The 26,470-nt window shown below is 42.8% G+C and overlaps 1 protein-coding gene across 3 annotated transcripts in view; it reads right to left on the bottom strand.

The window, feature by feature from the left end:
• LOC126109593 (uncharacterized) overlaps positions 1-26,470 on the bottom strand; it is a 92,407-nt gene that overhangs the window by 7,844 nt on the left and 58,093 nt on the right. For all 3 annotated transcript variants that reach the window (XM_049914632.1, XM_049914631.1, XM_049914633.1), the window contains 3 exons: positions 25,015-25,240; positions 16,172-16,524; positions 11,699-11,899 (listed from right to left, as the gene is read on the bottom strand). In XM_049914632.1, coding sequence (XP_049770589.1) covers positions 11,699-11,899; positions 16,172-16,524; positions 25,015-25,240 — 780 coding nt within the window. The remainder of the gene's footprint in view (positions 1-11,698; positions 11,900-16,171; positions 16,525-25,014; positions 25,241-26,470) is intronic.

Raw genomic sequence — 26,470 nt, 5'->3', positions numbered from 1 at the left:
GAGATTCCTAGCACGGTCTGCGAGAAGTCTCTCTTATCTGGAGCATGTCACCGTTTGGTACCGGTTATGGGGTGGCGGATTAATTAGGAAAAAATTTTTTTTAAGACAGTGACAGGTGATCATTATCGCCATGTGATAAAACAGTTTTTATGGCTGCAAATGCAAGAACTGAATACGGAAAACATGTGGTTCAAACAGGATGGGGTAACCTACTACACTGCCAGGGAAATAACGAGGTTGCCGAGAGAAAGATTCTCCGCTCACCTTATCTCTCACAATGGCGATCAGAACTGACTACTGAGATCATCTGATTTGACACTGTGTGACTTTTTTTGTAGCGGTGTGTCAAATCTTGTACTTATGTAAACAATCCACAAACCATCCCTCTACCCGAGGCAGGGATTAGACGTGTCATGGGTCAAATTCAAACAGAACTTTGCTCCAGAGTCATTGAAAATTTCGCCAACAGAGTAGATGTGTGCAGATGTAGCCGTGGATATTTGCCTGACATTTTGTTTCAAGTATAATTGTAGTCTGTATGTTTCATATTGACATAATACTACCAGTAATCTTAAAATATATTGCGTGTTTTATTATTAAATTAAAAAATGCAGTCTTCATGGGACACCCTATACTATTCTACACTGTCATAATTGATACACTCCAAATGCTTCCATTCTTTACACTGTCAAACGGCAGAATCATTCATCACAGAATTTGAATTTAACATAATCAAATATGAATTCTCCATCACAAGTGAATGTGAGTGTTCATTGTTATCAATCTAAAAATACATAATTTACTCCTACTTCTTGACCTTTCAACAATTATGGCACTCTTAACACAGCCAGCCCTCAGCCATTTTTGAGTATATTATTTCACACAAAAAAAAAAGTGCAAAACTGTAGAAATATTATCCGTTTATCATTTACGCAACCAAAGCCAACATTTCACAATTTTGAATCCAACAATGAAGCACATAACATAATGACGCACCGCCGACGATCGAAATTCACACTCACTGTTCTTCCTGTCTCCAAATACATCTCACATAATCTTGGTCCTAAAACCGGCGATGTTATACGTAATGCAGTCACGAAGATATTAGCAAAAGCACTTCATCACTCCTCACTGCAGTGCTTTCTCCAGATCTCTGACATTATGTAATCTTCCAGTAGTATTCCTTGATCCCACAGGATGTGTACTAACAGCATATCCCTTATTTTAGTCAAGTTGTACCATAAAGCACTTTTATCCCTAATGTGATGCAGTATTGTTTTATTAGTTACTCAATCCAATCCTCCTGCCTTCCAGTGGTGGTCTACAATGGACTTCTTCACGAACATTAGTATGACTATCTCCAAATGTTCTAACCCTTTTCTTCCCATTCCACCACTCATACTGTCATACTGTTTCCTTCATAAACACCTCTAAGTTGTCAATGAATTTTGAAACCTTCATGCAATATGCACATGGAGACTGGATCACTGTGCATTGCTCACACATGGCAGGATTTTCAATAAATTGTGGCACTTTCAATAAACACAAAAAAAGTGCAACGACAAATGCTTCTGTCATGTCACTACCAGTAGCCAGTCAGTGAAGGGTAACAGAATGCACCCTTGGATCACTGAACACAGGATCACAGCTGCCATATTTAAATAAAAAATTACATCTATATCTGCCAGGTGAACCGGTATGAAATGAGCGTTTTTTTCTGAAAATGAAACACTAATTTTGAATTGAAAAGTAAAAATATTTTATTCAAAGTACTGATCATTGCTTTCTATACATTTTGACCACCTTTCTGGCAATTTGTGGACACCACGCGAATAGAAATGTTCATCTTTTGAAGCAAACCAATCAGACACCCAATTTTCAACTTCTTCGTACGAATCGAAGTGTTCCTCAGCCAATACGTGTCCCATTGATGAAAACAAATGGTAGTCAGAAGGGGCCAAGTCTGGTGAATACGGCAGGGTGGGGTGGCAGCTCCCAGCCAAGTGTTTTGATTGTATCCTGAACCAGTTTTGCTTTGTGTGAAAGGTGCACTGTCATGTAAAAAATTTACTTTGCCATGTCTTCTGGACCATTCTGGTCTTTTTTTCGATCAATGCATAGTTCAAATTGATCATTTGTTGTCTGTAGCGAATAGTATTCACAGTTTCACTGGGTTTTAGAACCTCATGATACACCACACCTTTCGGATCCCACCAAACACAAAGCATTGTCTTCTTGCCGAATCGGTCTGGTTTTGCAGTCAATGTTTATGGTTGTCCCGGATTAATCCACGATTTTTCCCATTTAGGATTTTTAAAATAAATCCATTTTTCATCGCCAGTAACAATTTGATGCAAAATTAATTTTCTTTCATGTCTTCGAAAAACCATTTGTCAAATTTTGCTTCAGTTTTCCATCTGTCTTTCATTCAAACCAGGTGGCACCCATTTTCCACACTTTTGGATCTTTCCCATAGCTTTCAAACGGTCAGAAATTGTTTGTTGTACAACATTTAGTACTGCTGCCGTTTGCTTCTGACTCAAAGTCCAATATTGCTTGCAATTCGCTGTCTTCGAACTTTTTCGGTGGTCTTCCACGTTCTTCATTTCTGAACAGTTTAAACCATCTTTTGCATGTTGCTTCTGATAGAGCATGATCACCATATGCCTCGACAAGCATTCAATGTGACTCTGCAGCACTTTTCTTCAAATGAAAACAAAAAATTAATGATTTCCGCAAATCATTACTTTCTGGTACAAAATTGAACACTGTTAACACGATGAAAACATATGATGATGTTTGTTACATGACTTGATGTATACTAAATATCTTTGACAGATGTCATACCAACCAAACAAAAACAAATTAAGGCTCGTTCACAACAAATGTTCCCTATTGACACATTTGTATCTTAATGCTCATTTCACAGAGGTACACCTGGTATACGGTACAAACAACATAAATGTGCAGCAGAGAGTACTTTCATTTTTCTACTTATTAGGGCTTCTACCAATTTCATTCGCATAAGAAGCACACGAAGAAGTAATGCTTAAATACACAGTAATCAATCTAATTTTGTGTAATAGTTGAGACCTACCTTCAAGCGTCCACCAGTTCAGGTTTATGAGCATTTCTGTTACACTTCTTCCCAGATCACGCAAACTTGTGACGATATGCATTGTTGTTATTGTCATTGTCCTCATCATTGCCTTCAGTCCAAAGACTGGTTTGATGCAGCTCTCCATGCTAATCTATCCTGTGCAAGCCTCTTCATTTCCTAGTAACTACTGCAACCTACATTCTTCTGAATTTGCTCCTGTACTCATCCATTGGGTTGCCTCTACAGTTATACAGAGGGAGAGTATGTCCCACCAAACAATCTCTTCCTTTTGCCAAGTTATGTCATAAATTTATTTTCTCTCCAATTCTATTCAGTACCCCCTCATTAGTTACATAATCTATCCATCTAGTCTTCGGCATTCTTCTGTAGCACCACATTTCAAAAGCCTCTATTCTCGTCTCACCTAAACTATTTACCATCTGCGTTTCACTTTCAGATGAGGCTATACTCCAGGCAGATGCCTGAGAAGAGACTTCCAAACGCTTAAATTCATATTCAATGTCAACAAATTTATGTTCTTGAGAAACACATATCCTTGCCATTGCCATTCCACATTTTATATCCTCTACTTCAACTAACCATCGTAAGTTATTTCATTGCCCCAATAGCAAAACAATTACTTCTAGTGTCTCATTTCCTCATTTAATCCCCTCAGCTTTGCCCGACTTAGTTCGACTACATTCCATTTCGCTCATTTTACTTTTGTCAATCTTCATATTACAATCTACTTTCGAGACACTGTCAATTCCGCTTGGCCGATCTTCTCTGTACAGGTTCACTATCCATTGACAGTACTACATTGTACGAATCCCACACATTTGAGCAATATTCTACGATGGGTGGCAAGAGTATATTGTAACCAGTCTGCTTTGTAGGCTTGTTGCATTTTTCTATTATCTGACATGTGAATTTAACTCTGTCACTTGTTTCAGCTACAACTGAGCCTATGTGAATATTAGCATTTGAATACATTTCAACCCAGTTGTGACTCACTATTACAGTCATAGGATGCTACACTTTTTTTGTTTTCTGAAGAGGACAATTTTAGATTTCATATTTGAAGCAAGTTTCCTGTCTTCACACCACTTTGAAATCTTATCAAAAGGTGACTCAATATTTGTTTAGCTTTAACAGGCAATACCTTGTTACAGATAAATGCAAGATGTGCAAATATTCTGAGGTTAATATTAATATTGCTCCCAGGTCATTCACACACACACACCATGAACAGCAAAGGTCCCAACACACTTCCCTGGGGCATGCCTAGAGTTACTTCACCTCTCAATGCCTACTATGTGGACTGGTACTACAAGACAACTCAACACATTCTTGAAAAACTTAAACGGTCAACATAAAAATATCCAGTTCACTATGGAAATTGGCAACAAATCCATAAACTTCTTAGATCTCACCATTGACATCAGTACACACACACATTGTTTCAAAATTTACAGAAAAACAACTACTACAGCCACAGTAATACCTTCTTGCTCACAACACCCCATAGCTCACAAACATGCAGCTTTCCACTCAATGGTACACCGTCTCATATCCATCCCCATGTCCAGAGATGATTTTAAAGCAGAGTTAGATACAATAAAATTTATTGCCTCAGCCAATGGCTACAATCTAGTTCTTATTGACCACATCTTGCACAGGAAACAAAAACGGAAAATTATACCCCTCCTCTATGCCCCACCTGCTTCCCCATCCACTGTCTGCAAGAAATGGTGTACTATACCATTTCTAGGTCAGGTATCACAGACTATAGCCAAAGCACTGAAATCCTGCAAGTATAGGGTTTCCTACTATGTCAGGAACACTACAGCGTTTTTAATAGCAAAGATAAGATCCAGTTATTAGCCAACAGTGGGGTATACAAAATCACCTGTTCTGATTGTGACAAATTTTACATTGGTCAGTCAGGCAGAGACATATCAACTAGGCTGGCTGAACATGAACGCAGCTGGAGGTTGCAGAATTCAGACTCTGCATTTGCTGAGCATGTACTGAGTGAGGGTCACAACTACCAGCCAGTGTCCCATGTACTTCACTTAGCAAACAAAGGCCATAAACTCAACCTGCTGGAAGCCCTGGAAATTAACAAACATCTTGCTCACAGTCCAGATCTCATCCTAAATGACCAGACACAACTCAACACTTCCCCTCTCCTAAACTTCATATAATCATCTTTGTTGTTCATTACTTCCCACACTCTCTCTTCCTACATATTCCCATTTTCCTGTAGTCATTAAGTTGTTTTATTTGTTGCAGTTGTCTTTGTATTCCACATATGCTGTAGTTTCAATAGTTAAGGGTTTGATTTTAACTTGTACTTGTATTACTGTCCATGTTTAACTCCACTTGTAGTTGTCTCATCAAATACTGTTCATATTTTACTTTGCTCATTTATTTAATGTAAACTGGTATACAGCCACTGCTTTGATTATACTGTTAATGTTAAAATGCAGTACCACCACACTCTCAAACTGTAGGTTCCCTCAAACACCTCAATTTTCCTGCATTTATTAATTTCTGTTTATTGTATTGATATGGCTTAAGTTCCTCGTGTATTCTGTATTTACATTGACAACTGTCTCTTCTTTTTTAATTGGTTGTGTATTACTCTCCATGTTTCATACCTCTTGATGCAGCCTTGCCTAGTACTAATTTTATCTTATTTCAATAGTTTTGTTTATCAATAGAAACTGTTATGTAGGCATGCTATTCTTATTTTGTGCTAAAGGTTTTCCTGTCAACTCCATTGTTATTTATGTACTGTTCCGTTTTTACTATTTCATTGCAAAGATGTTATTCACTGTATGTTTCTACTTCACTCTAGATGTGTTACTTCTCTTCCAATGTTGTCTGCTAACATTTAACTTCTTTGGTGATAATACTCAGTAAATGCCTGAAGATGGCCTTGTAAGCCGAAAACCGGTTAGCAATAAAAATAATATTGTAGAACAAAAGCAAACTGGTGCTTTTCATTTATTATTATAATGTTGTTCTACCAAGAACCGACGGAATATTCTGTTAATATGATAAAGAAGACACTTCAGGTTGCAGACAGATACAATTAAAACACACTCACATATAGCTTTCAGCCACAGCCTTTGTCAGGACACACACACACACACACACACACACACACACACACACACACACACACACGCCAACTCCAGCATCTTGGGCCAGACTGCAACATCTTCGGGCAAGGAGGGGGAGAGGGGGGGCGGTGCAGTGCTCAGGTGGGGAGAGAGACTAACACTATCTGGTGGAGTGTGCAAACAGGTGCAGTGTCAGTAGGTTGTGGGGCAGGAGGGTGATATATATATATATATAGAGGGAAACATTCCACGTGGGAAAAATATATCTAAAAAGAAAGATGATGAGACTTACCAAACAAAAGCGCTGGCAGGTCGATAGACACACAAACAAATATTTGTGTGTATGTTTGTGTGTCTATCGACCTGCCAGCGTTTTTGTTCGGTAAGTCTCATCATCTTTCTTTTTATATATATATATATATATATATATATATATATATATATATATATAGGAGAAGACAAGAAGAAGAGCAGAGAAATACAGGTGGATGCATTGGCCGAGGGCTGCAGATAAACAGGCTGGGAGACGAGAATGGGGAGAAGATGATAGCGTGGAAACTGTTGGGTGGAGGGTGTGGGGACTGTTTGATACCTTTGGTTGAGGCCGGGATAATTACACGAGTGGAGAATGTGTTGTAAGGATAGCTCCCATCTGTGCAATTCAGAAAAGCTGGTGGTGGAGGGAAGGAACCAGATGGCTCCTGAGCTGTGCTAAAATTTGCTGTTTTGAAGAACACATCGCAGCACATAGTGTAAAGCAGTCGCCTTCCGTTTCTGGCGGTGGCACCGCTGTGGCAATCGCAGCTTTGGTGTCTCCCTCTGGTGGGAAAGGGGAAAAGTTGCCTGTTCACGTGCATTTAAGGGGTGCTACGAGCTCAGCAGTCATTCAGTCTGGCAGTCGGGACGAGTCTGGTCAGTCGGTCAGCCAGGTCAGTGTCTGTCCGTCGTCCGGAGTGCAAGTGTGTGTTGGGCCGCTGGTCTGCTGGAGTTAGTCCGGGCAGTGTTTGTTGGCGGTTGGATCGATCAGTTGGTCGGTTGTGCGCTGAGACAGGGGATGACTCGTCCGTCTTGGGCGTTGGTGTGTGTGAGGTCGCCACGTCAGTCCAGTGGGCCGTGCCATGTAGCGGGACGAGTGGCTTCGCAACCGTCACAAGAGCGGCAGGGGTCAGCCCATGACGTCGGTCTGGCTGGTGCGAGCTGCGATGCCGTGAGACGGGAGATCGGCACGCCTTCCTGCGTCCATTGAAGCGGCTGGCAGCGAACGGTTCAGAGAGCGTTTTGTGGGTGCTGTGCCAGGTCTTTGCCAGACATTGCAGTTTATTAGAAGTTAAGTGATTTGAGATATGTTGTTTCATTTCACTTGTTAAATTCGACTTGTTTTCTTGGTCAGTCTTTTGTCCCCAGCTTGCTCGTCTGTCTCTCGTCCGCATTTATTAGGCAGGTAATGTATGTATGTATGTCTGTCTGTCTGTCTGTCGGCCATACATTACAAGCTGCCTCTGTCGGATTCGGTGTTAACAAATTTATAGAATTAAGGTGTAAAGGCTGAATTCCTGAAATATGTTATTATCTTGCCTATCATCTTGTGAGGCGGTATATGTGTAATGTAGAGCACATTGTTCATTTCATGGTTTTTTTTTTAAATAGTCATTTTTATAAAGTTGCCATCCTTCCAACATAAGAGTCCTTTTAAAAACAAATTGCACTTTTGGTGGCATAGTTTGTGTGTTGTGTGAGTTGTTAAAATTTTTAGTTTAAAGTAATCTGGTGTGTTGCAGATTTGCACTAGTGTAGTCTTTCAGAGGTTGTTGTGAGCGGTCGTAACTACGGCCGTGTTGAAAGGGAGCGGCAAGCTTCTCATCCCGAAGGCTCGTACTGTCAATATTGTAGTTTCTGCCTCTAAATAACATTGTAAGTTGATATTTTGAGGGCGCTTTTCTGCTTATAAATTTTAAATCTGTTTTCAAAAAGGCTTTTATGAATAAAATTCACATTTGTTAAATGTAATTTCATTTTCATCAGTTACTTCCTGGCAAATACTTCCACACTCATCTAGTGTGATTAAATGTGTTAATGTTCTTGGCTAGTAAATAAAGTAAATTCTTTAAGAAAAGATTTTGAAAGTAAATTCACGGTTCAGCTCCGGTAGTGAAGCAGCAATTGAAATCAAGTGTGTTGTGTTCAGCTGCGCTTTGAGCCCCACAGTTTGGCAGTGGCCGTTCATCCTGGTGGTTAGCTGGTCGGTAGTCATACCAATATAAAAAGCTGTGCAGTGACTGCAGCAAAGCTGGTAAATGATGTGGTTGCTTTCACAGGTGGCCCGGACCCTGATGGTGTAGGACAAAGCTGTAACAGGACTGGAGTAGGAAGTGCTTGGTGGGTGGATTGGACAGGTTTTGCACCTTAGTCTTCCCTTGTGGCAAGGGGTTGGGACTGGGAGCAGCGTAGGGATGGACTGGAATGTTGTCGAGGTTGGGTGGGTGACAGAACACCACTTTAGGAGGGGTGGAGAGTATTTCGGGTAGAATGTCCCTCATTTCAGAGCACGGTGACAGGTAATCTAAGCCCTGTCGAAGGGTGCAGTTCACCTATTTCGGTCCAGGGTGATATTGGGTGACGAAGGGGATAGTCCTTTGTAGCTGGTTCTTGGGGGTGGTGCGAGGATTGGGGTTGTGATGGGAAATGGCACAGGGTATCTGTTTGCGGACTACACCTGGGCGATAGTGCCTGTCTGTGAAAGCCTTGGTGAGACCCTCAGCATAATGAGCATGGGAGTTTTGGCACTACAGATATGCATTCCCCAGGTAGTGAGGCTATATGGGAGGAATTTTTTGGTGTGGGAGGGATGAGGCTGTTAAAATACAGGTACTGTTGCTGGTTGGTGGGTTTAATGTGGCCAGAGGTGCAGATGGGGTCATCAGAGAGGAGGAGATGAACATCTCAGAAGGTGGCACACTGGGTTGAGGACGATCACAGAAAGTGGATGGGAGAGAAGGTGTTAAGGATGTGAAGGAGCAAAGATAGGCTGTTTTGGGCCAATCATGAAGATATCACCAATGAACCTGAACTAGATTAGGGGTTTGGTGTTTAGGGAGGCTAGGAAGGTCTCCTCTAGAAGGCCCTTAAAAAGTTTGGCACAGGAGGGTGCCATGTGGATGATGTTCTGGGAAAGAGCTAAGTCTTGAACGTCTTCCCAGAAAATGTCCCACAAATCCATTTCCTCCTCGCCCCTACACCCACCTTCTACATGCTCCCAAAATCCACAAACCCAACAATCCTGGATGCCCCACTGTGGCTGGTTATTGTGCCCCCAAGCGAAGAATTTCAGCACTAACTGACCGAGATGTCCGTAATCTAGCCTCCCGCATCAAAGACACCAACCATTTCCTTCACCGACTCTCCGCAATCCCCATCCCTTTACTTCCTGGATCCCTTCTCATCACTGCTGACACCACCTCCCTATACACTAACATACCTTACATCCATGGTCTTACCGCTATTGAGCACTACCTTTCCCAACATCGTACAAACTCCAAACCCACTATCTCATTCCTCATACATCTTATTAACTTTATCCTAACCCACAACTATTCTCATTTGAAGGGAAGGTATATAAACAAATCTGTGGCACAGCCATGGGCACCTGCATGGCACCTTCCTATGCCAACCTTTTTATGGCCCATCTAGTGGAGACCTTCCTAGCATCCTTATAGACCAAAGCCCTATCTAATTCAGGTTTATTATTGATATCTTCATGACCTGGACCCAGGCCCAAAACACCCTATTTTTGTTCCTTCACAATCTCAACACCTCTCCCATCCACTTCATGTAGTCCACTATCAACCTAGCATGCTGCGATCGTAGACGCTGACCACTCCTCTCTGATGGCTCAAACTGCACATCTGTCCACATTAAACCCACCACCCACCACAGAACTCGCATTCTGACAGCTGTCGTCCCTTCCACACCAAAAAATTCCTCCCATATAGCTTGGCTACCCAGTGACAGCATATCTGTAGTGACAAAAACTACCATGCTCAGTATGCTGAGGGTCTCACAAAGGCTTTCACACACAGGCACTATCCCCCAGATGTAGTCCGCAAACAGATACCCAGTGTCATTTCCCCTCACAACCCCAATGCACCCACCACCCCCAAGAACCAGCCACAAAGGACTGGCCCCTTCGTCACCCAATATCACCCCAGACTGAAACAGGTGAACTGTGCACGCTTCGACAGGGCTTCGATTACGTATTGTCGTGCACTGAAATGAGGGACATCCTACCCGAAACACTTTCCATCCCTCACGAAGTGGTGTTCCATCACCCACCCAACCTCCACAACATCATAGTGCATCCATATGCCACACCCAATCCCAACCCCCTGCCACAAGGGTTGTATCCCTGTGGAAGAATCGGGTGCAAAACCTGCCCAATCCACCCACCGAGCACCTCCTACTCCAGTCCTGTTACAGGTTTATCCTACACCATCAGGGTCCGGGCCACCTGTGAAAGCAGCCATGTCATTTACCAGCTCTGCTGCAGTCACTGCACAGCTTTTTATGTTGGTGTGACTACCAACCAGCTGACCACCAGGATGAACGGCCACTGCCAAACTGTGGCCACCGTGTGGCACAACGTGCAGCTGAACACAACACACTCGATTTCAATTGCTGCTCCATTACCGGAGCCATGTGGATCCTCCCTTCCACCATCAGCTTTCCTGAACTGCGCATATGGGAATTAGCTTTACAACACATTATCCACTCCTGCATGTATCCCAGCCTCAAACTAAGGTAACATACTGTCTCCACACCCTCCACCCAACGGTTTCCACCTTGTCTGTCCTATCATCTCTTCCCCATTCTCGTTTCCCACCTTGTTTATTTGCTCCTCTCTGCCAATGCATCTGCCCGTCTTTCTACACCACCCTCCTTTTTTGTTCGTATATCTGCCCACCTCCCTGTCCCACAATCTACTGACACTGCGCCTGTTTACAATCTAGTTCTGGCACACTCCACCAGACAGTGTTCGTCTTTCCCCCAACTGTGCACGGCTATCCCAACCCCCTCCATATTGCTGCTTGCAACCCATGTCCGGCCCAAGATGCTGGATTTGGCTGTCGTGTGCGGTGTGCGTGCGGGGAGGGGGTGTGTGTGAGAGTTTGTGTGAGTGTTTACTGATGAAGTATTTAGCCAAAAGCTATATGTGTGTGTCTTTCAATCGTGCTTGTCTGCAACTTGGCATGTCTTCTTTACAGCAAGTAGCAATCTATCTTCTCCTACAATGCCGGTATTCCTACCTGGAGTTTCCATTGTTTGCTTTTCAGAATATGACACGTACGCAGAAAACATTCCTCGTATCCACCTCTGGTCACCTCAAAGACAGAAATTTTGGGAATATAAACTATAACAGTGCCAAACTTAACAATGTTGATATCTAAAACAGTAATAATGACAAGTGACTTACTGAAATGCATAAGATACTGTAAGTGGTACACGTGGGAAGAGGCGCTCAATGCACAGCTCCTCCAGAGTGTGTAGCTCTCCGAGGGCTCGAAACGCCGCGGTTTCGTGACGCTCGGCATCCAACTCGTTTGTCACATTAAAATTGACCAGCCGCAGTTTTTTAAGTGAAGTGTTATACTTTCTCAGCAGCTGCACAGTGCACCTGTGGGCAGACCACACAGTTCATTTTTTTATTTCATTTACACACACAAATGTCAAAGATATGGAGGCTACAGAATAATACTACCGAGAACTCTGGACTGAGGGACACTATAAAGAAGAAGAAATAGCGAATTCAGAGGATGACAGGGACTAATTTGTGCATCGAGGAAATGACAAAACACTAGGCAAGATACGGGAGAGGCCCTGAAACAGATGAAAAACAGAAAATCTGCAGGACGTGCAATCGACATACTACTTCTTCAGTATACAGGATTAAAGCTACAACTGGGGCTCTACAAGACAAGGGTGGTACCTTAGTTATGGAAGCCAGTAGAGGTGATACCACTCTACAAAGAATGGTGACGAAATGTCCGTGAGACCTACAGAGGAATAACTCTATGCGATTATCACCTACATTCGACGTCACAACAACCGTTCACAAATGGGAAGCAGTACTATAATTCAATTCTTTTTCTTAGCGGCTCGCGCACGCCCGCCCAGACGTGAGAGATTGCTGCATTGCCAGTTGCAAACGACACACGTGCCAAGAGAAGCAGCGCCATAGTATAGTGGTAGTATAGTACAGTTTGCAAACTTACGTTTAGGGGGGAGCGTGCAGTTTATGAAGTAAAGCCACCACAGCTGCATTAACCCTTTCGCTGCTACAGAGACACGCTCCCCGCATTCTGCGCTGTGTGCGATTTTGTCATAATTGCACTGCTCGCCTGTGCAGACACATGGTGTTCCGACTGCTTTGACACACTTGACCCCAAAATTAGAAAAACTGAAAACTTATTATGATTATAATGAAGAGACAAAGCACTAGAAATTTCAAAAAATTACATTCAAACGAATAAAATTCATGAAGTAAGACACTTCAATATTGTTTTTAAATAAAGAAAATATTAAACACCGATCAAGGTTTGAACTCAGAACCTTTCGCTATGCAGCCAAACACCTTAACCATTATGCTAACACAGCTCCTCATTCAACAGAACTCCTGGAGGACTCTAAAATATCACGCAAAATAACGACAAACACTGTTAGTATGACTATGAATTACCCACGTTTCGTTGAAGTACAATAGGAAATAAACAATTACTGCTGTTCTTTATTAAGAAAAAGCGCTTCGTGAGAATGATACAAACACCTTTCTTTGCTATCGCCTGAATTAGGAGGCTTATTGCTTGTTTGGTTTAATTAATTAATAGAATATGAAGCAATTGGTATAAAGAATGCTTTTTCCAAACTTTTGTACAAAAAAGTCTGCTATCAAGACATTGCTTTTGTTCAATTACTTTATTTATGACTGAACGTTTCTAAAACTGAAGACACTCGTCCGTGCTCTGCACTGCAGTCGAGCTCTGGCAACGTCGTTCTCTGTTCATTGGCTGACTGTGTTCTGTGACGTCAGATGCGCAGAACGAACCTAAACTCGGCCGCCGTCGTAAATGACGCGCACTGTAGTAGTGGAGGGTACATAAAGATGTCAGGGGATACAGAAAACGGGGCATTCGTCATCTTAACGCAGAAACGAAGCGATTTACCGTAAGTCCAAAAGCAGTCCATTGGCTTCTGGACCAAGAGTGGAACCATTTCCAAAATGACTAAGTTTGTAAACTCTCCGCAGGGGTAAGAATGAGATTTTCACTCTGCAGTGTGTGCTGATATGAAACTTCCTGGCAGATTAAAACTGTGTGCTGGGCCGAGACTCGAACTCGGGAAGGTAGGAGACGAGGTACTGGCAGAAGTAAAGCTGTGAGGACGGGGTGTGAGTCGTGCTTGGGTAGCTCAGTTGGTAGAGCACTTGCCCGCAAAAGGAAAGGTCCCGAGTTCAAGTCTCGGCCCGGCACACAGTTTTAATCTGCCAGGAAGTTTCTCCACAGGGTGTCAGATAGTGCGGTCGTAACAGTAGTCATATGTTGTACGTGATTTGAGATATCAGAATGAGACTTTTGCAAATGATAGTACACAACAAGGCACATATGTCTACGTCTACATCTACATCTACATCTACATCCATACTCCGCTAGCCACCTGACCATGTGTGGCGGAGGGTACCTTGAGTACCTCTATCGGTTCTCTCTTCCATTCCAGTTTTGTATTGTTCGTGGAAAGAAAGATTGTCAGTATGCTTCTGTGTGCGCTCTAATCTCTCCGATTTTATCCTCATGGTCTCTTCGCGAGATATACGTAGGAGGGAGCAATATACTGCTTTATGCCTCGGTGAAGGTATGTTCTCGAAACTTCAACAAAAGCCCGTACCGAGCTACTGAGTGTCTCTCTTGCAGAGTCTTCCACTGGAGTTTATGTATCATCTCCATAACACTCTTGCAATTACTAAATGATCCTGTAACGAAGTGCACTGCTCTCTGTTGGATCTTCTCTCTCTCTTCTACCAACCCCATCTGGTATGGATCCCACACTGGTGAGCAATATTCAAGCAGTGGGGGAACAAGTGTACTGTAACCTACTTCCTTTGTTTTCGGATTGCATTCCCTTAGGATTTTTCCAATGAATCTCAGTCTGGCATCTGCTTTACTGACGATCAACTTTATATGATCATTCCATTTAAAATCACTTCTAATGCCTACTCCCAGATAATTTATGGAATTAACTGCTTCCAGTTGCTGACCTGCTATGTTGTAGCTAAATGATAAAGGATCTTTCTTTCTATGTATTCGCAGCACATTACACTTTTCTACTTTGAGATTCAATTGTCATTCCCTGCACCATGCGTCAATTCGTTGCAGATCCTCCTGCATTTCAGTACAATTTTCCATTGTTATAACCTCTCGATATACCACAGCATCATCCGCAAAAAACCTCAGTGAACTTCTGATGTTATCCGCAAGGTCATTTATGTAGATTGTGAATAGCAACGGTCCTACAACACTCCCCTGCGGCACACCTGAAATCACTCTTACTTCGGAAGACTTCACTCCACTGAGAATGACATGCTGCGTTCTGCCATCTAGGAACTCTTCAATCCAATCACACAATTGGTCTGATAGTCCTTATGCTCTTACTTTGTTTATTAAACAACTGTGCGGAACTGTATCGAACACCTTGCAGAAGTCAATAAACACGGCATCTACCTGGGAACCCGTGTCTATGGCCCTCCGAGTCTCGTGGACGAATAGCGCGAGCTGGATTTCACACGATCGTCTTTTTCGAAACCCATGCTGATTCCTACAAAGTAAATTTCTAGTCTCCAGAAAAGTCATTATACTCTAACATAATATGTGTTCCAAAATTCTACAACTGATCGACATTAGAGATATAGGTCTATAGTTCTGCACATCTGTTTGACGTCCCTTCTTGAAAACAGGGATGACGTGTGCCCTTTTCCAATCCTTTGGAATGCTACGCTTTTCTAGAGACCTACGGTACACCACTGCAAGAAGAGGAGAAAGTTCCTTCGCGTACTCTGTGTAAAATCAAACTGGTATCCCATTAGGTCCAGCGGCCTTTCCTCTTTTGAGCGATTTTAATTGTTTCTCCATCCCTCTGTCGTCTATTTCGATATCTACCATTTTGTCATCTGTGCGACAATCTAGAGAAGGAACTACAGTGCGGTCTTCCTCTGTGAAACAGCTTTGGAAAAAGACATTTAGTATTTCGGCCTTTAGTCTGTCATCCTCTGTTTCAGTACCATTTTGGTCACAGAGTGTCTGGACATTTTGTTTTGTTCCACCTACCGCTTCTTTACTTTCGAATTCACTGAACGACTCTCGCATAGCCCTCCTCACACTACATTTCACTTCGTGTAATTTTTGTTTGTTTGCAGGGCTTTGGCTATGTCTATGTTTGCTTTGAAGTTCCCTTTGCTTCCGCAGCAGTTTTCTAACTCGATTGTTGTACCACGATGGCTCTTTTCCATCTCTTACGATCTTGCTTGGCACATATTCATCTAATGCTTGTATGAGATTTGAGGTATCAAAATGAGATTTTTGCGAGCGATAGCACACAACAAGGCACACAGGTCGTGGGTTTAATACTCAAAACTCTTATTTGGCGAGATACAGAAGTAACTCTCCCACAGCAGTGAGAGGTCGGCAACTCGGGATGCGTGCAGATGTCTGTGAACTGTAGGAAAACTCCAGCACAGAGCACGTACGTGTCTGCAACACTCGGGGGAACGGCTCAGCACGACGCATATACGTTCCCGCGGCAGTGAAAGTGTTTAAAAGATGTACTTGCTTCAATATTTCAGTTATTAGAAGAGTGAACTAAATATGCTACAAAATTTTGTGCCCCTCCACATGCTCACCTCGTTTCCTGAACTTCCTCCATCATCCAGGGCAGTGTGGCAGAAGTGAGAATGTGCCTCTTCACCTTCAGGAAGTATTCTAAGTCAAACACGGTGTAACAGCTCGAGTCAATGTGTATCTCCTGCAGCTGGGGACAGGAATTGGCCAGGACGCGCAGCTTTACGAATCCCATAGGGCCAAAGGTCGTGCGCATTCCCAGGCTGTGGAGGTCCGGGCGCAGCCCCAGGCTGGTCACACTGCTCAGATGTTGCAGGTTGGACAGCAGTTGCACGTACTGTCCATCCGACAGGAGACTGCTCCCCAGTGTCAGCTTCTGTATCTTCGGACACTTCTCGAATACGTACTTCATAAGCTGCGGGAAGAAAAAATTGCAGCACATCTGTTGGGAAGCCAGTTAAACTTTCCACAGCAAAAACTACAAGGAAACATTTACTAATGCGTACCACAATTAATTTGTTCTCTCGTTTCTAGTTCGTTCCAGGGGCAGTGTTCAGAATCGTAGCAATGAAAATGGCAAATTTTCTTCATAATCCTAAAGCAATAGTGGAGTTTACTTAATGTAATTGTTAACCCTCAGCTCTCAACCAGGGGGCAGCCCCGACAACGTAAACAATAAATTAGACTCGCACGCCTGCCGTCGCCCGATGTGAACTCCAGTTCACTGTAACTGGTATACTGGGGCTTTCACTGCCTTACGTCTTGTAGTGAAGAGTTCTGACATCTACCGGCAAGCGATGTAACTACAAGGAAATGCATCTAGCGAATGCACACCACTATTAAGTTTGACTACGAAGTCTTTCGCGACGGAGTCCTTGCATAAAAAGTTCTCGGTTTACTTGCCGCGTCAAATTTGGATAAAATCCCAAGCTTTCAATGACTACCTCCGTCATCTTTGTCAGGGGTAAAACTGACTGTCGTGGACCGGTGAGGCTTCCACTTTTATAAGCAGTGGACGGCTTCTCATTGGCTGGATGACGACACGGTGAAACCGATGCGTACTGAGGTGGCGGCCTCTATATCCATAGATTTTGTTTGCGTGCTTTATCCAGCGTTGCTTGCAGCGCCATCCATCGCAACAAGCGGAGAACTGCGAGGAATGTAAGAAGTCTCCCTCTGCGCTATTTCTATATCAATTGCGCGCTTCCATGCATTGCTGAGTGCATAACCGGAATCTCTGTTGAAATTATTTCCACAGTCTAATTTCAACTGCTTCCCTGATGACAGAGTCCCAATAGTTTGAAGCGTGAGCAAGTAGTCTTGTTTCATCAAATAAAATATTATGTTTATTTAACAAACTGTGCTCAGCCACCAATGATTTTTCTAGATACTTGTATTTCAGGTGACGCTGATGTTCCACACTGCGATCGGCGACAGTTCTTATAGACTGGCCCACATAACTTTTGCCACACTCGCAAGGAATGCTGTAAATTCCCGGTTACTCTCAGGCCAAGATTATCTTTCACGGGTCGCAGCATTTCCTTAATCTTCCTGGGTGGCCGGAAGACTGGTCTGATTCCTTGCCGGCTCAGGACTCTGCCGATCTTGCTGGTCGTTGCACCGCAGAATGGTAGCCGCGCGATGTGTTGGTCCTCTTGATCTGTTCGAACAGCATCCTTTCTTGGTTTCTTCGCCAGAGTAGATCTGATATCACGATCAGAATAACCATTTTTTATGAATACCGTCGTCAGATGGTTAATCTCGGAGCCAAGATGATCCTTGTCTGAAATAGTCCTTGCTCTGTGTACCAAGGTGTTCAGCATAGCTCTCTTCTGAGCTGGGTGGTGGAAACTACGCGCATTTAGATATAAATCTGTATGCGTTGGTTTTCTGTGCACAGAATGTCCGAGACGTCCATCTGATTTTCGCTCCACCAGTACATCTAAGAAGGGTAACTTTCCATCCTTCTCCACCTCCACTGTAAATCTTATGTTCTGATGTATACCATTCAAATGTTCAACAAACTGCTGCAGTGCCTCATTACCAGGTGGCCAGATTAAAAATGTATCGTCAACATACCTGAAGAAGCAGGATGGACGTAAGGGAGCACTGTTCAACGCCCATTCTTCGAAATCCTCCATGAAGAAGTTAGGTATGGCTGGTGACAGTGGCGAACCCATGGCTGTTCCGTCAATCATTTCATAATATTTTCCACCATACAAAAAATAGGTGGTCGTTAAAGTGTGTCGAAATAACTTCAATATTTCAGGAGAGAAATGAGCAGCCAACATTTTTAACGTATCTTCCACTAGAACCTTTGTAAACAAAGAGACCACATCTAGGCTGATCATGATGTCATTCGGACCTATCCTCATCTGCTTTATAATGTCAACAAACATTTTTGAGTTAGTAATATGATGGCTACAGTGGCCAACTATAGGTGCTAATAATTTGGTTAAGTATTTTGCCAACCGATATGTAGGAGACCCAATAGCACTAACAATAGGTCTCAACGGAACCCCATCCTTATGGACTTTGGGTAGACCATATAACCTGGGTGGCCTTGGTGCTCTTGGTCGTAGATGTCACGTTCCCGATTCGTTCCGAGTGTTCAGAATCGTAGCAACAAGAATGGCTAGTTTACTTCACAATCCTAAAGCAATAGTGGAGATACTAGACAAAAGTGTGAATGATACGAGTGATTTTAGCAATGACAGCAGTAACAAAACAGTGACAGTTGTCAACTGCTTCATTCTGTACAATTTGGATGTTACTTCCAACCACCAACCCAACTGAGCCGCTAGACATATAGGAGTGGCGTTTCTGAAAGACCATTCACTTTCGATGATGAGGAGAGACGGTCGAAGCAGCCACACTACATTTGCCCGAACGAAAAGATTGACAGTAAGGGATGTGCTGTTTGCAATAACAGGAAGGTAAAAGATTGTACAAGAGAAACTGTCCATTACTGCAACATGTGTTCCAGAAAACCAGAAATCCATCTGGATGAATACTTTGAAAAGTACTGCCCACTGAAGAAATGTAGGGCATAAATAATGATGATGATGATGATGATTGGTTTGTGGGGCGCTCAATTGTGTGATCATCAGCAGCCGTATAAAGTCCCAATTTTTCCACAGTCCAAGTTTTATACACAGTACAATTGAGCCACTGTCATGAAAGATGATGAAGGGGAGGATGAAATGATGAGGACAACATGAATACCCAGTCCCCAGGCAGAAAAAAATCCCCCAACCCGGCCAGGAATCGAACCCGGGAACCCGTGATCCACAGGCAGCAACGCTAGCAACTGGACCACGAGCTGCAGAGTAGGGCATAAATGACGAAATACGTGAAATGAAAGACAAAATGTGACATGTTTAGTGTTACAATGTATGTGTAATTTGTTTTATTGTTTAGTTTTACTCATACTGAGTAAGAGAGATTATTCAGTGCAAATATTACAAGTACAGGGCTATTACAAATGATTGAAGCGATTTCATAGATTCACTGTAGCTCCATTCATTGACATATGGTCACGACACACTACAGATACGTAGAAAAACTCATAAAGTTTTGTTCGGCTGAAGCCGCACTTCAGGTTTCTGCCGTCAGAGCGCTCGAGAGCGCAGTGAGACAAAATGGCGATAGGAGCCGAGAAAGCGTATGTCGTGCTTGAAATGCACTCACATCAGTCAGTCATAACAGTGCAACGACACTTCAGGACGAAGTTCAACAAAGATCCACCAACTGCTAACTCCATTCGGCGATGGTATGCGTAGTTTAAAGCTTCTGGATGCCTCTGTAAGGATAAATCAGTGTGAAACTTGTTTTCAGTGATGAAGCAACATTTTTCCTTAATGGTGAAGTGAACAGACACAATGTGCGAATCTGGGCGGTAGAGAATCCTCACGCATTCGTGCAGCAAATTCGCAATTCACCAAAAGTTAACGTGTTTTGTGCAATCTCAAGGTTTAAAGTTTATGGCCCCTTTTTCTTCTGCGAAAAAAACGTTACAGGACCCGTGTATCTGGACATGCTGGAAAATTGGCTCGTGCCACAACTGGAGACAGACAGTGCCGACTTCATCTTTCAACAGGATGGTGCTCCACTGCACTTCCATCACGATGTTCGGCATTTCTTAAACAGGAGATTCGAAAACCGATGGGTCGGTCGTGGTGGAGATCATGATCAGCAATTCATGTCATGCCCTCCACGCTCTCCCGACTTAACCCCATGTGATTTCTTTCTGTGGGGTTATGTGAAAGATTCAGTGTTTAAACCTCCTCTACCAAGGAACGTGCCAGAACTGCGAGCTCACATCAATGATGCTTTCGAACTCATTGATGGGGACATGCTGCGCCGAGTGTGGGAGGAACTTGATTATCGGCTTGATGTCTGCCGAATCACTAAAGGGGCACACATCGAACGTTTGTGAATGCCTAAAAAAACTTTTTGAGTTTTTGTATGTGTGTGCAAAGCATTGTGAAAATATCTCAAATAATAAAGTTATTGTAGAGCTGTGAAATCGCTTCAATCATTTGTAATAACCCTGTACAGTGACAGTACGGGGTGAAAAAAAATTGAGAGGGAAGGGTTGCTGCAGTCATCTTTTAAAGACTGAGGTGAGTGAGGTATCATTATCTGTTAATGCATTCCAACTTCTCTAGTTAGTACTAAACCAATTTGGTATGCAAGAATATTTCTCCGCACTTGGAAAACAAATAACATAGAGAGATTAGAATTCTTATAATTTCTTCTGTTTGTTGTTCAGCTATTATTCATTTTAACTCTTGGCACAGTTAATTCAATGGTACAGCCCTGCTTTCAAAATACATTTCAGGGTTTGTTTTCCAATGCATGAGGGGCATTCAATAATAATTAGTTCAACAATTTGTTTCTTAAAGTAGATCGATTTTATTCAAGATTCCAATACACCATATTATTCCCCACTGTTTTCGCTACAGAATCTTATTTTTTGACACAATCTCTGTTCAATGGACAGTCTTATGCCACCTTACTGGCTGGGCCACTCTATTGCTCGATGTGAGAGCTGATGTCTTGCCGCATTGATAAGCTCCCATCGTCAGAGTATTGAAGCGTCCTTCGTCGAGCCAAACAGGTGGAAGTCGGAAGACGCGAGATCTGAGCTGTAGGGTGGCTAGGGAATCCAGTGGCCATGCACGTTCAAATACTGTGACTGGTGGACAACTGTGCCGGCACTAGACACAGCGATGTGCCGTTGTGCAGGGAGGTGTTTAGTTGTGATCCATCGATCACCTCGAATGACAGTGTCTGCACACTCTGACACCACAGGAATCACGGTGTGTGTGGCCGGCCAGCACGCCGGAGATCAGACAGGGTTTTGTGACTTGGCTGCGATGAGGATAGATGCCTCTCCCAGCAACTCATCGTCGAGTCCCTGCAGACATTCTGCAAGCACCTACGAATATCTGCAATGCTCTAGTTTTCTGCCAAAAGGAACTCTGACAGCTCTCTACTCTGACTGCACCTCTATTACAGGTGCCATTTCACAGGCTATGTATAGTGCTGTCACCTATCAGAACATCACAAAACTACAGGGGCTGAAGCGGAAATATTCCACAACAAATTCCACATTTTTTAACTGGAATTGGCTGATAAAAAAAATCGTGTTGCATCACTTATCCACTGCCCTTCGTACACTTCAGGGTTTCAGTTTTTCAATGTATGTAGTTTGTTATGTGAAATGTTACTGGTAGTTTTTCAACTTTTTCCCATTGTTGTGTACATAGTTCCACGCAGTCAGCGCGTACACAACTGTCCCACTAGAGCGCGCCCCGCTAAGCACAACAGCGCAGGCGCAGCGCTCGTCCGTCTCCGCACTACGAGATGGCGCTGTCACAGAGACGGACCAAATTCTGCTTCCGCCGATCCGCGTATTAATATGTAATGCAGCCAATGAGATTGCTGCTAACGTAGAACCTTTTCTCCTCATGGATCACACTCGCGCAGTGATACCTGAATGCTCGAGGTATTATAACGAGTGTACAGACCTCCGATTAGTCAGTCTGCATTAGTCTGTACCAGTCTATAGTCAAGTTTCAGTCTGCACCTAATAAGATTACCATATTCCTGTACATAGCCATGAAGATAAATGACTAGACGCTTTGTCAAGTATCAGAGATATGTGAGAATAAGATTAATGTACCAAGACCAAAGGAATTTCAGATTGTCAATTGTAAACAGCATCCAGAATCAAGTTACATAATGTCTATGATTTTTATTATTTTAATAAATGTGTGTGAAAATTAATCAAGTTCTGTTTAAAGCTGGTCACCGTCAATCTGCTACTCTAAGCGTGCAAGTGGCATTTCTATCGTCTGACCCAACGGCAGAAGATAAACACGCCACGATCGGACCACGAGACCTATTGCTGACACTCGCCTACTTCGTTAGAGCGACAAGTCAAATAATCAGATGGTGTGTGTACCAAAGGTCTTACAGTATGCACACCACACCCATATATTATTAATCTTGTCTGAAAGTCACATCAAGTTAACACAAGCTCCAAAACACAACACCAATGTGCTCTACAACACGAGTCAGCAAACTGGTGGCCCATCGGTTGGATCCATCCTGCACATGGAAGAAATATGTTGGACTGAGAGGAAGGGGGTCACCCCATACTCTGCTCAGGCTGCATTTATTTATATTTGCCCTGCATTTCTTTATATTTGCCATGCCGCGCAGTCTGAGGCGTCTCGTCACGGTCGGTCTGCACATCCCCCCCCCCCCTCGGAGGCTCGAGTCCTCCCTCGGGTGTGTGTGTGTGTGTGTGTGTGTTTTTTGTCCTTAGCGGAAGTTAGCTTAAGTAGTGTGTAAATCTAGGGACCGATGACCTCAGCAGTTTGGTCCTGTACGACCTTACCACAAATTTCCTAATTTCTTCCCTTTATATTTCCGCTGACACTAGGCTCGTTAATTCATGGCCCGTGTGCTTACATGGATGTCTAGAACTTTCAGAAATGCCACTCCTATATCTCCTGCGGCTCAACTGATTTGGTAGTTAGAAGTAACATCCAAATTGTACAGAATGAAGCAGTTGACTACTGTCAGTTTTGTTACTGCTGTCATTTCTAAAATCACTTTTATCAATCACACTTTCGTCCCATATCTCCAATATTGTTTCAGGATTGTGAAGTAAATTAGCCATTTTTGTTGCTACGATTCTGAACACTACCTCCGGAATGTACCAGAAACATAACAACTTAATAGTGAGGTGCATTCAGCAAATACATTTCCTAGTAGCTGTATCGCTTGCTGGTAGATGTCAGAACTCTCCAGTACAAGACATAAGGCAGTGAGAGCCCCATTATACCAGTTATAGTGAACTGAAGTTTGTGTCGGAACCATTTGCTTTGTTCGTGTCGGGCGATGACTACCTTGAGGGAGAAGCATTTTCAGGACTGGATCAGTGCTAAAAAAAAACACACACACACACACACACACACACACACACACACACACACACACAGAGGCTGTTACAAAAAGGTACGGCCAAACTTTCAGAAAACATTCCTCACACACAAAGAAAGAAAATACGTTATGTGGACATGTGTCCAGAAACGCTTACTTTTCATGTTAGAGCTCATTTTATTACTTCTCTTCAAATCACATTAATCATGGAATGTAAACACACAGCAACAGAACGTACCAGCGTGACTTCAAACATTTTGTTACAGGAAATGTTCAAAATGTCCTCCGTTAGCGAGGATACCTGCATCCACCCTCCATCGCATGGAATCCCTGATGCGCTGATGCAGCCCTGGAGAATGGCGTATTGTATCACAGCCGTCCACAATACGAGCACGAAGAGTCTCTACATTTGGTACCGGGGTTGTGTAGACAAGAGCTTTCAAATGCCCTCATAAATGAAAGTCAAGAGGGTTGAGGTCAGGAGAGCGTGGAGGCCACAGAATTGGTCCACCTGTACCACTCCATCGGTCACCGAATCTGTTGTTGAGAAGTGTACGAACACTTTGACTGAAATGTGCAGGAGCTCCATTGTGCATGAACCACTTGTTGTGTCGCACTTGTAAAGGCACATGTTCTAGCAGCACAGGTAGAGTATCCCGTATGAAATCATGATAACGTGCTCCATTGAGCGTAGGTGGAAGAACATGGGGCCCAATCAAGACACTAACCTGTTGATGCTACGTACTAATGTGCTTGATGCTAGTACTGTAGAGCAATGAGTCGCATGTCAACACAAGCATTGAAGTCAACATTACCTTCCTCCAATTGGGCCAACTGGCGGTGAATCGAGGAAGTACAGTACATACTGACGAAACTAAAATGAACTCTAACATGGAAATTAAGCGTTTCCAGACACATGTCCACATAACATCTTTTCTTTATTTGTGTGTGAGGAATGTTTCCTGAAAGTTTGGCCGTAACTTTTCGTAACACCCTGTATATATATATTTACTAGTGCTAGTAAGCACTAGTAAGAGTGTGTGTGTGTGTGTGTGTGTGTGTGTGTGTGTGTGTGTGTGTTTTTAGCACTGCCTACGTCTCTGCTGCACATTAGCAGATTGCATGGGGGTAAACAACAATGGCTTGACAATAATCAACCAATAGACAAATGTGCAGATTTGAACAATGGCAGAAGGAAAACAACTTCATAAAAGAACTATTTATCTGCTGTTCGTGGACGCATTAGCCGATCACTGAAAAATGGGCATATGGGCCAAAACTAGCTGGCTCCGTTAGAATATACAATTTTGTCTAATAATTACAGCATAACAAAGGAAAAACTGTCAGATTTATACAGGCTGAAGATTTCAATTCTTTAAAATTATTAAATACACAAAATTTACTGTGAAACAATTACAATCAAACTTGAAAGAAAGGTCAAACTTACTGAGTAAGTCATCTCCTGTCGGCTATCAATCTGTAGGCTCGTGAGGTTAGGACAACTTGCGCAAACCTTTTGCAGGATATAGGGTTTAACGCCGCGCATCAGTGTCAATGTTCGCAGCTGCGGCATGGTTGGCGCTGCCCGCAGAATCTCTTCGTCCTTCCCTTCAAATTTGCAGTTGACGCACTCTGTGCAGACGACTCCAGAGCAACTCCACTCTTTCACTGGGCTACAGGCGTGACAGAGACACACATTTTTTAATACCGGTAACAATTCAGACTCTTACATTCTAACATCTGCTTATAATGGTACTTTATTTAAGTAACCATTACGACACTCCAACCCCAGTTCTCGATACCAGTAATATTGTACTACTTTTCTGTGAAGTAACAGACATATTTTTGTGACAATATTCACATTTGGTTTTATTAATCTATAGGTACTCTGATGTATTGATATATTACAGTGATATGGTTCTCATGTGTATTCATTTCTGTGAGACTGTAATAACCTTTGTCTTACTTGTAACCGTTTTGGCGCAAATGCGCACAGACAGTAGTCTTTGTTTCACTTTGCAGAAATTAAGTCTTTTTTCGCTTTGTAAAAGAACAGTCAAGTCTTGTGTTTGGTTAAAGTGGAAATTAAATATGTGAAGATTGATACAAAACTGTTTTCTTGATGATGTGACAATTAAGAAGTATATGTGAATTTACAAGAAGTTTAACAAAAATGTGGATCGTGAACACCAAGTCAAAAATTATTACTACCATACCATTGTTCTGATCTGGGACTGAAACACTCAAGTGTTAGGTCTTCAAATATTGCTAAAATACAGATCTGGATCTTCTAGCAGTCAAAGTGGAATCATCCTAGAATCAAGATGAGCCATAACAACTTCGACGAAATTTACGTGGGAATCCATTCGAGATAAGTGCAAAATTAATGACTTTTTTACAGTGACTTCATTATTTCCATTCTGACGATACCATCCACAGTCAATAACATTGTTGTTGCCCGATAAAGCGAACATATGCTGCGTGAGCAAAATTATTAATCTGATTTCTAACCTACTTTGCAAGTGGTGGTATTGTTAGAAGCTGTCAGTCAGTTTTATCCCACATACAGAATAAGTCACACGACACCCACAAAGGATAGTCATAACCTTTTAGTTGTAACACAATGTTGCAGACCATCTCAAGTTATCGATGGTCCACCTCACTCGGTTTTCGTTCCTGTGGCACAGGGATTTTAATATTACTTCGAAACGATGCTCAAGTTTTTCACTCTCAGGGGTACATTAATCCTAGAGAGCACACGACTAGATGCAGATCTGCGAATGCTCGTCAGCATCTCCTGCCTGTACAAGGGCAGGAGGGAAATAAAGTATCTCCCGTGGACCAGAAAGCCAGGGAGAAAAACTGTCAACATATCCAGTTACAACAGTCCCTGCAAGCCAGTA

The sequence above is a fragment of the Schistocerca cancellata genome, chromosome 12 (assembly GCF_023864275.1).
Source record: "Schistocerca cancellata isolate TAMUIC-IGC-003103 chromosome 12, iqSchCanc2.1, whole genome shotgun sequence".
NCBI classification, from domain to species: domain Eukaryota; kingdom Metazoa; phylum Arthropoda; class Insecta; order Orthoptera; family Acrididae; genus Schistocerca; species Schistocerca cancellata.
The sequence above is the reverse complement of the archived record's forward strand: the minus strand, read 5'-3'. Positions and strand labels throughout refer to the sequence as shown.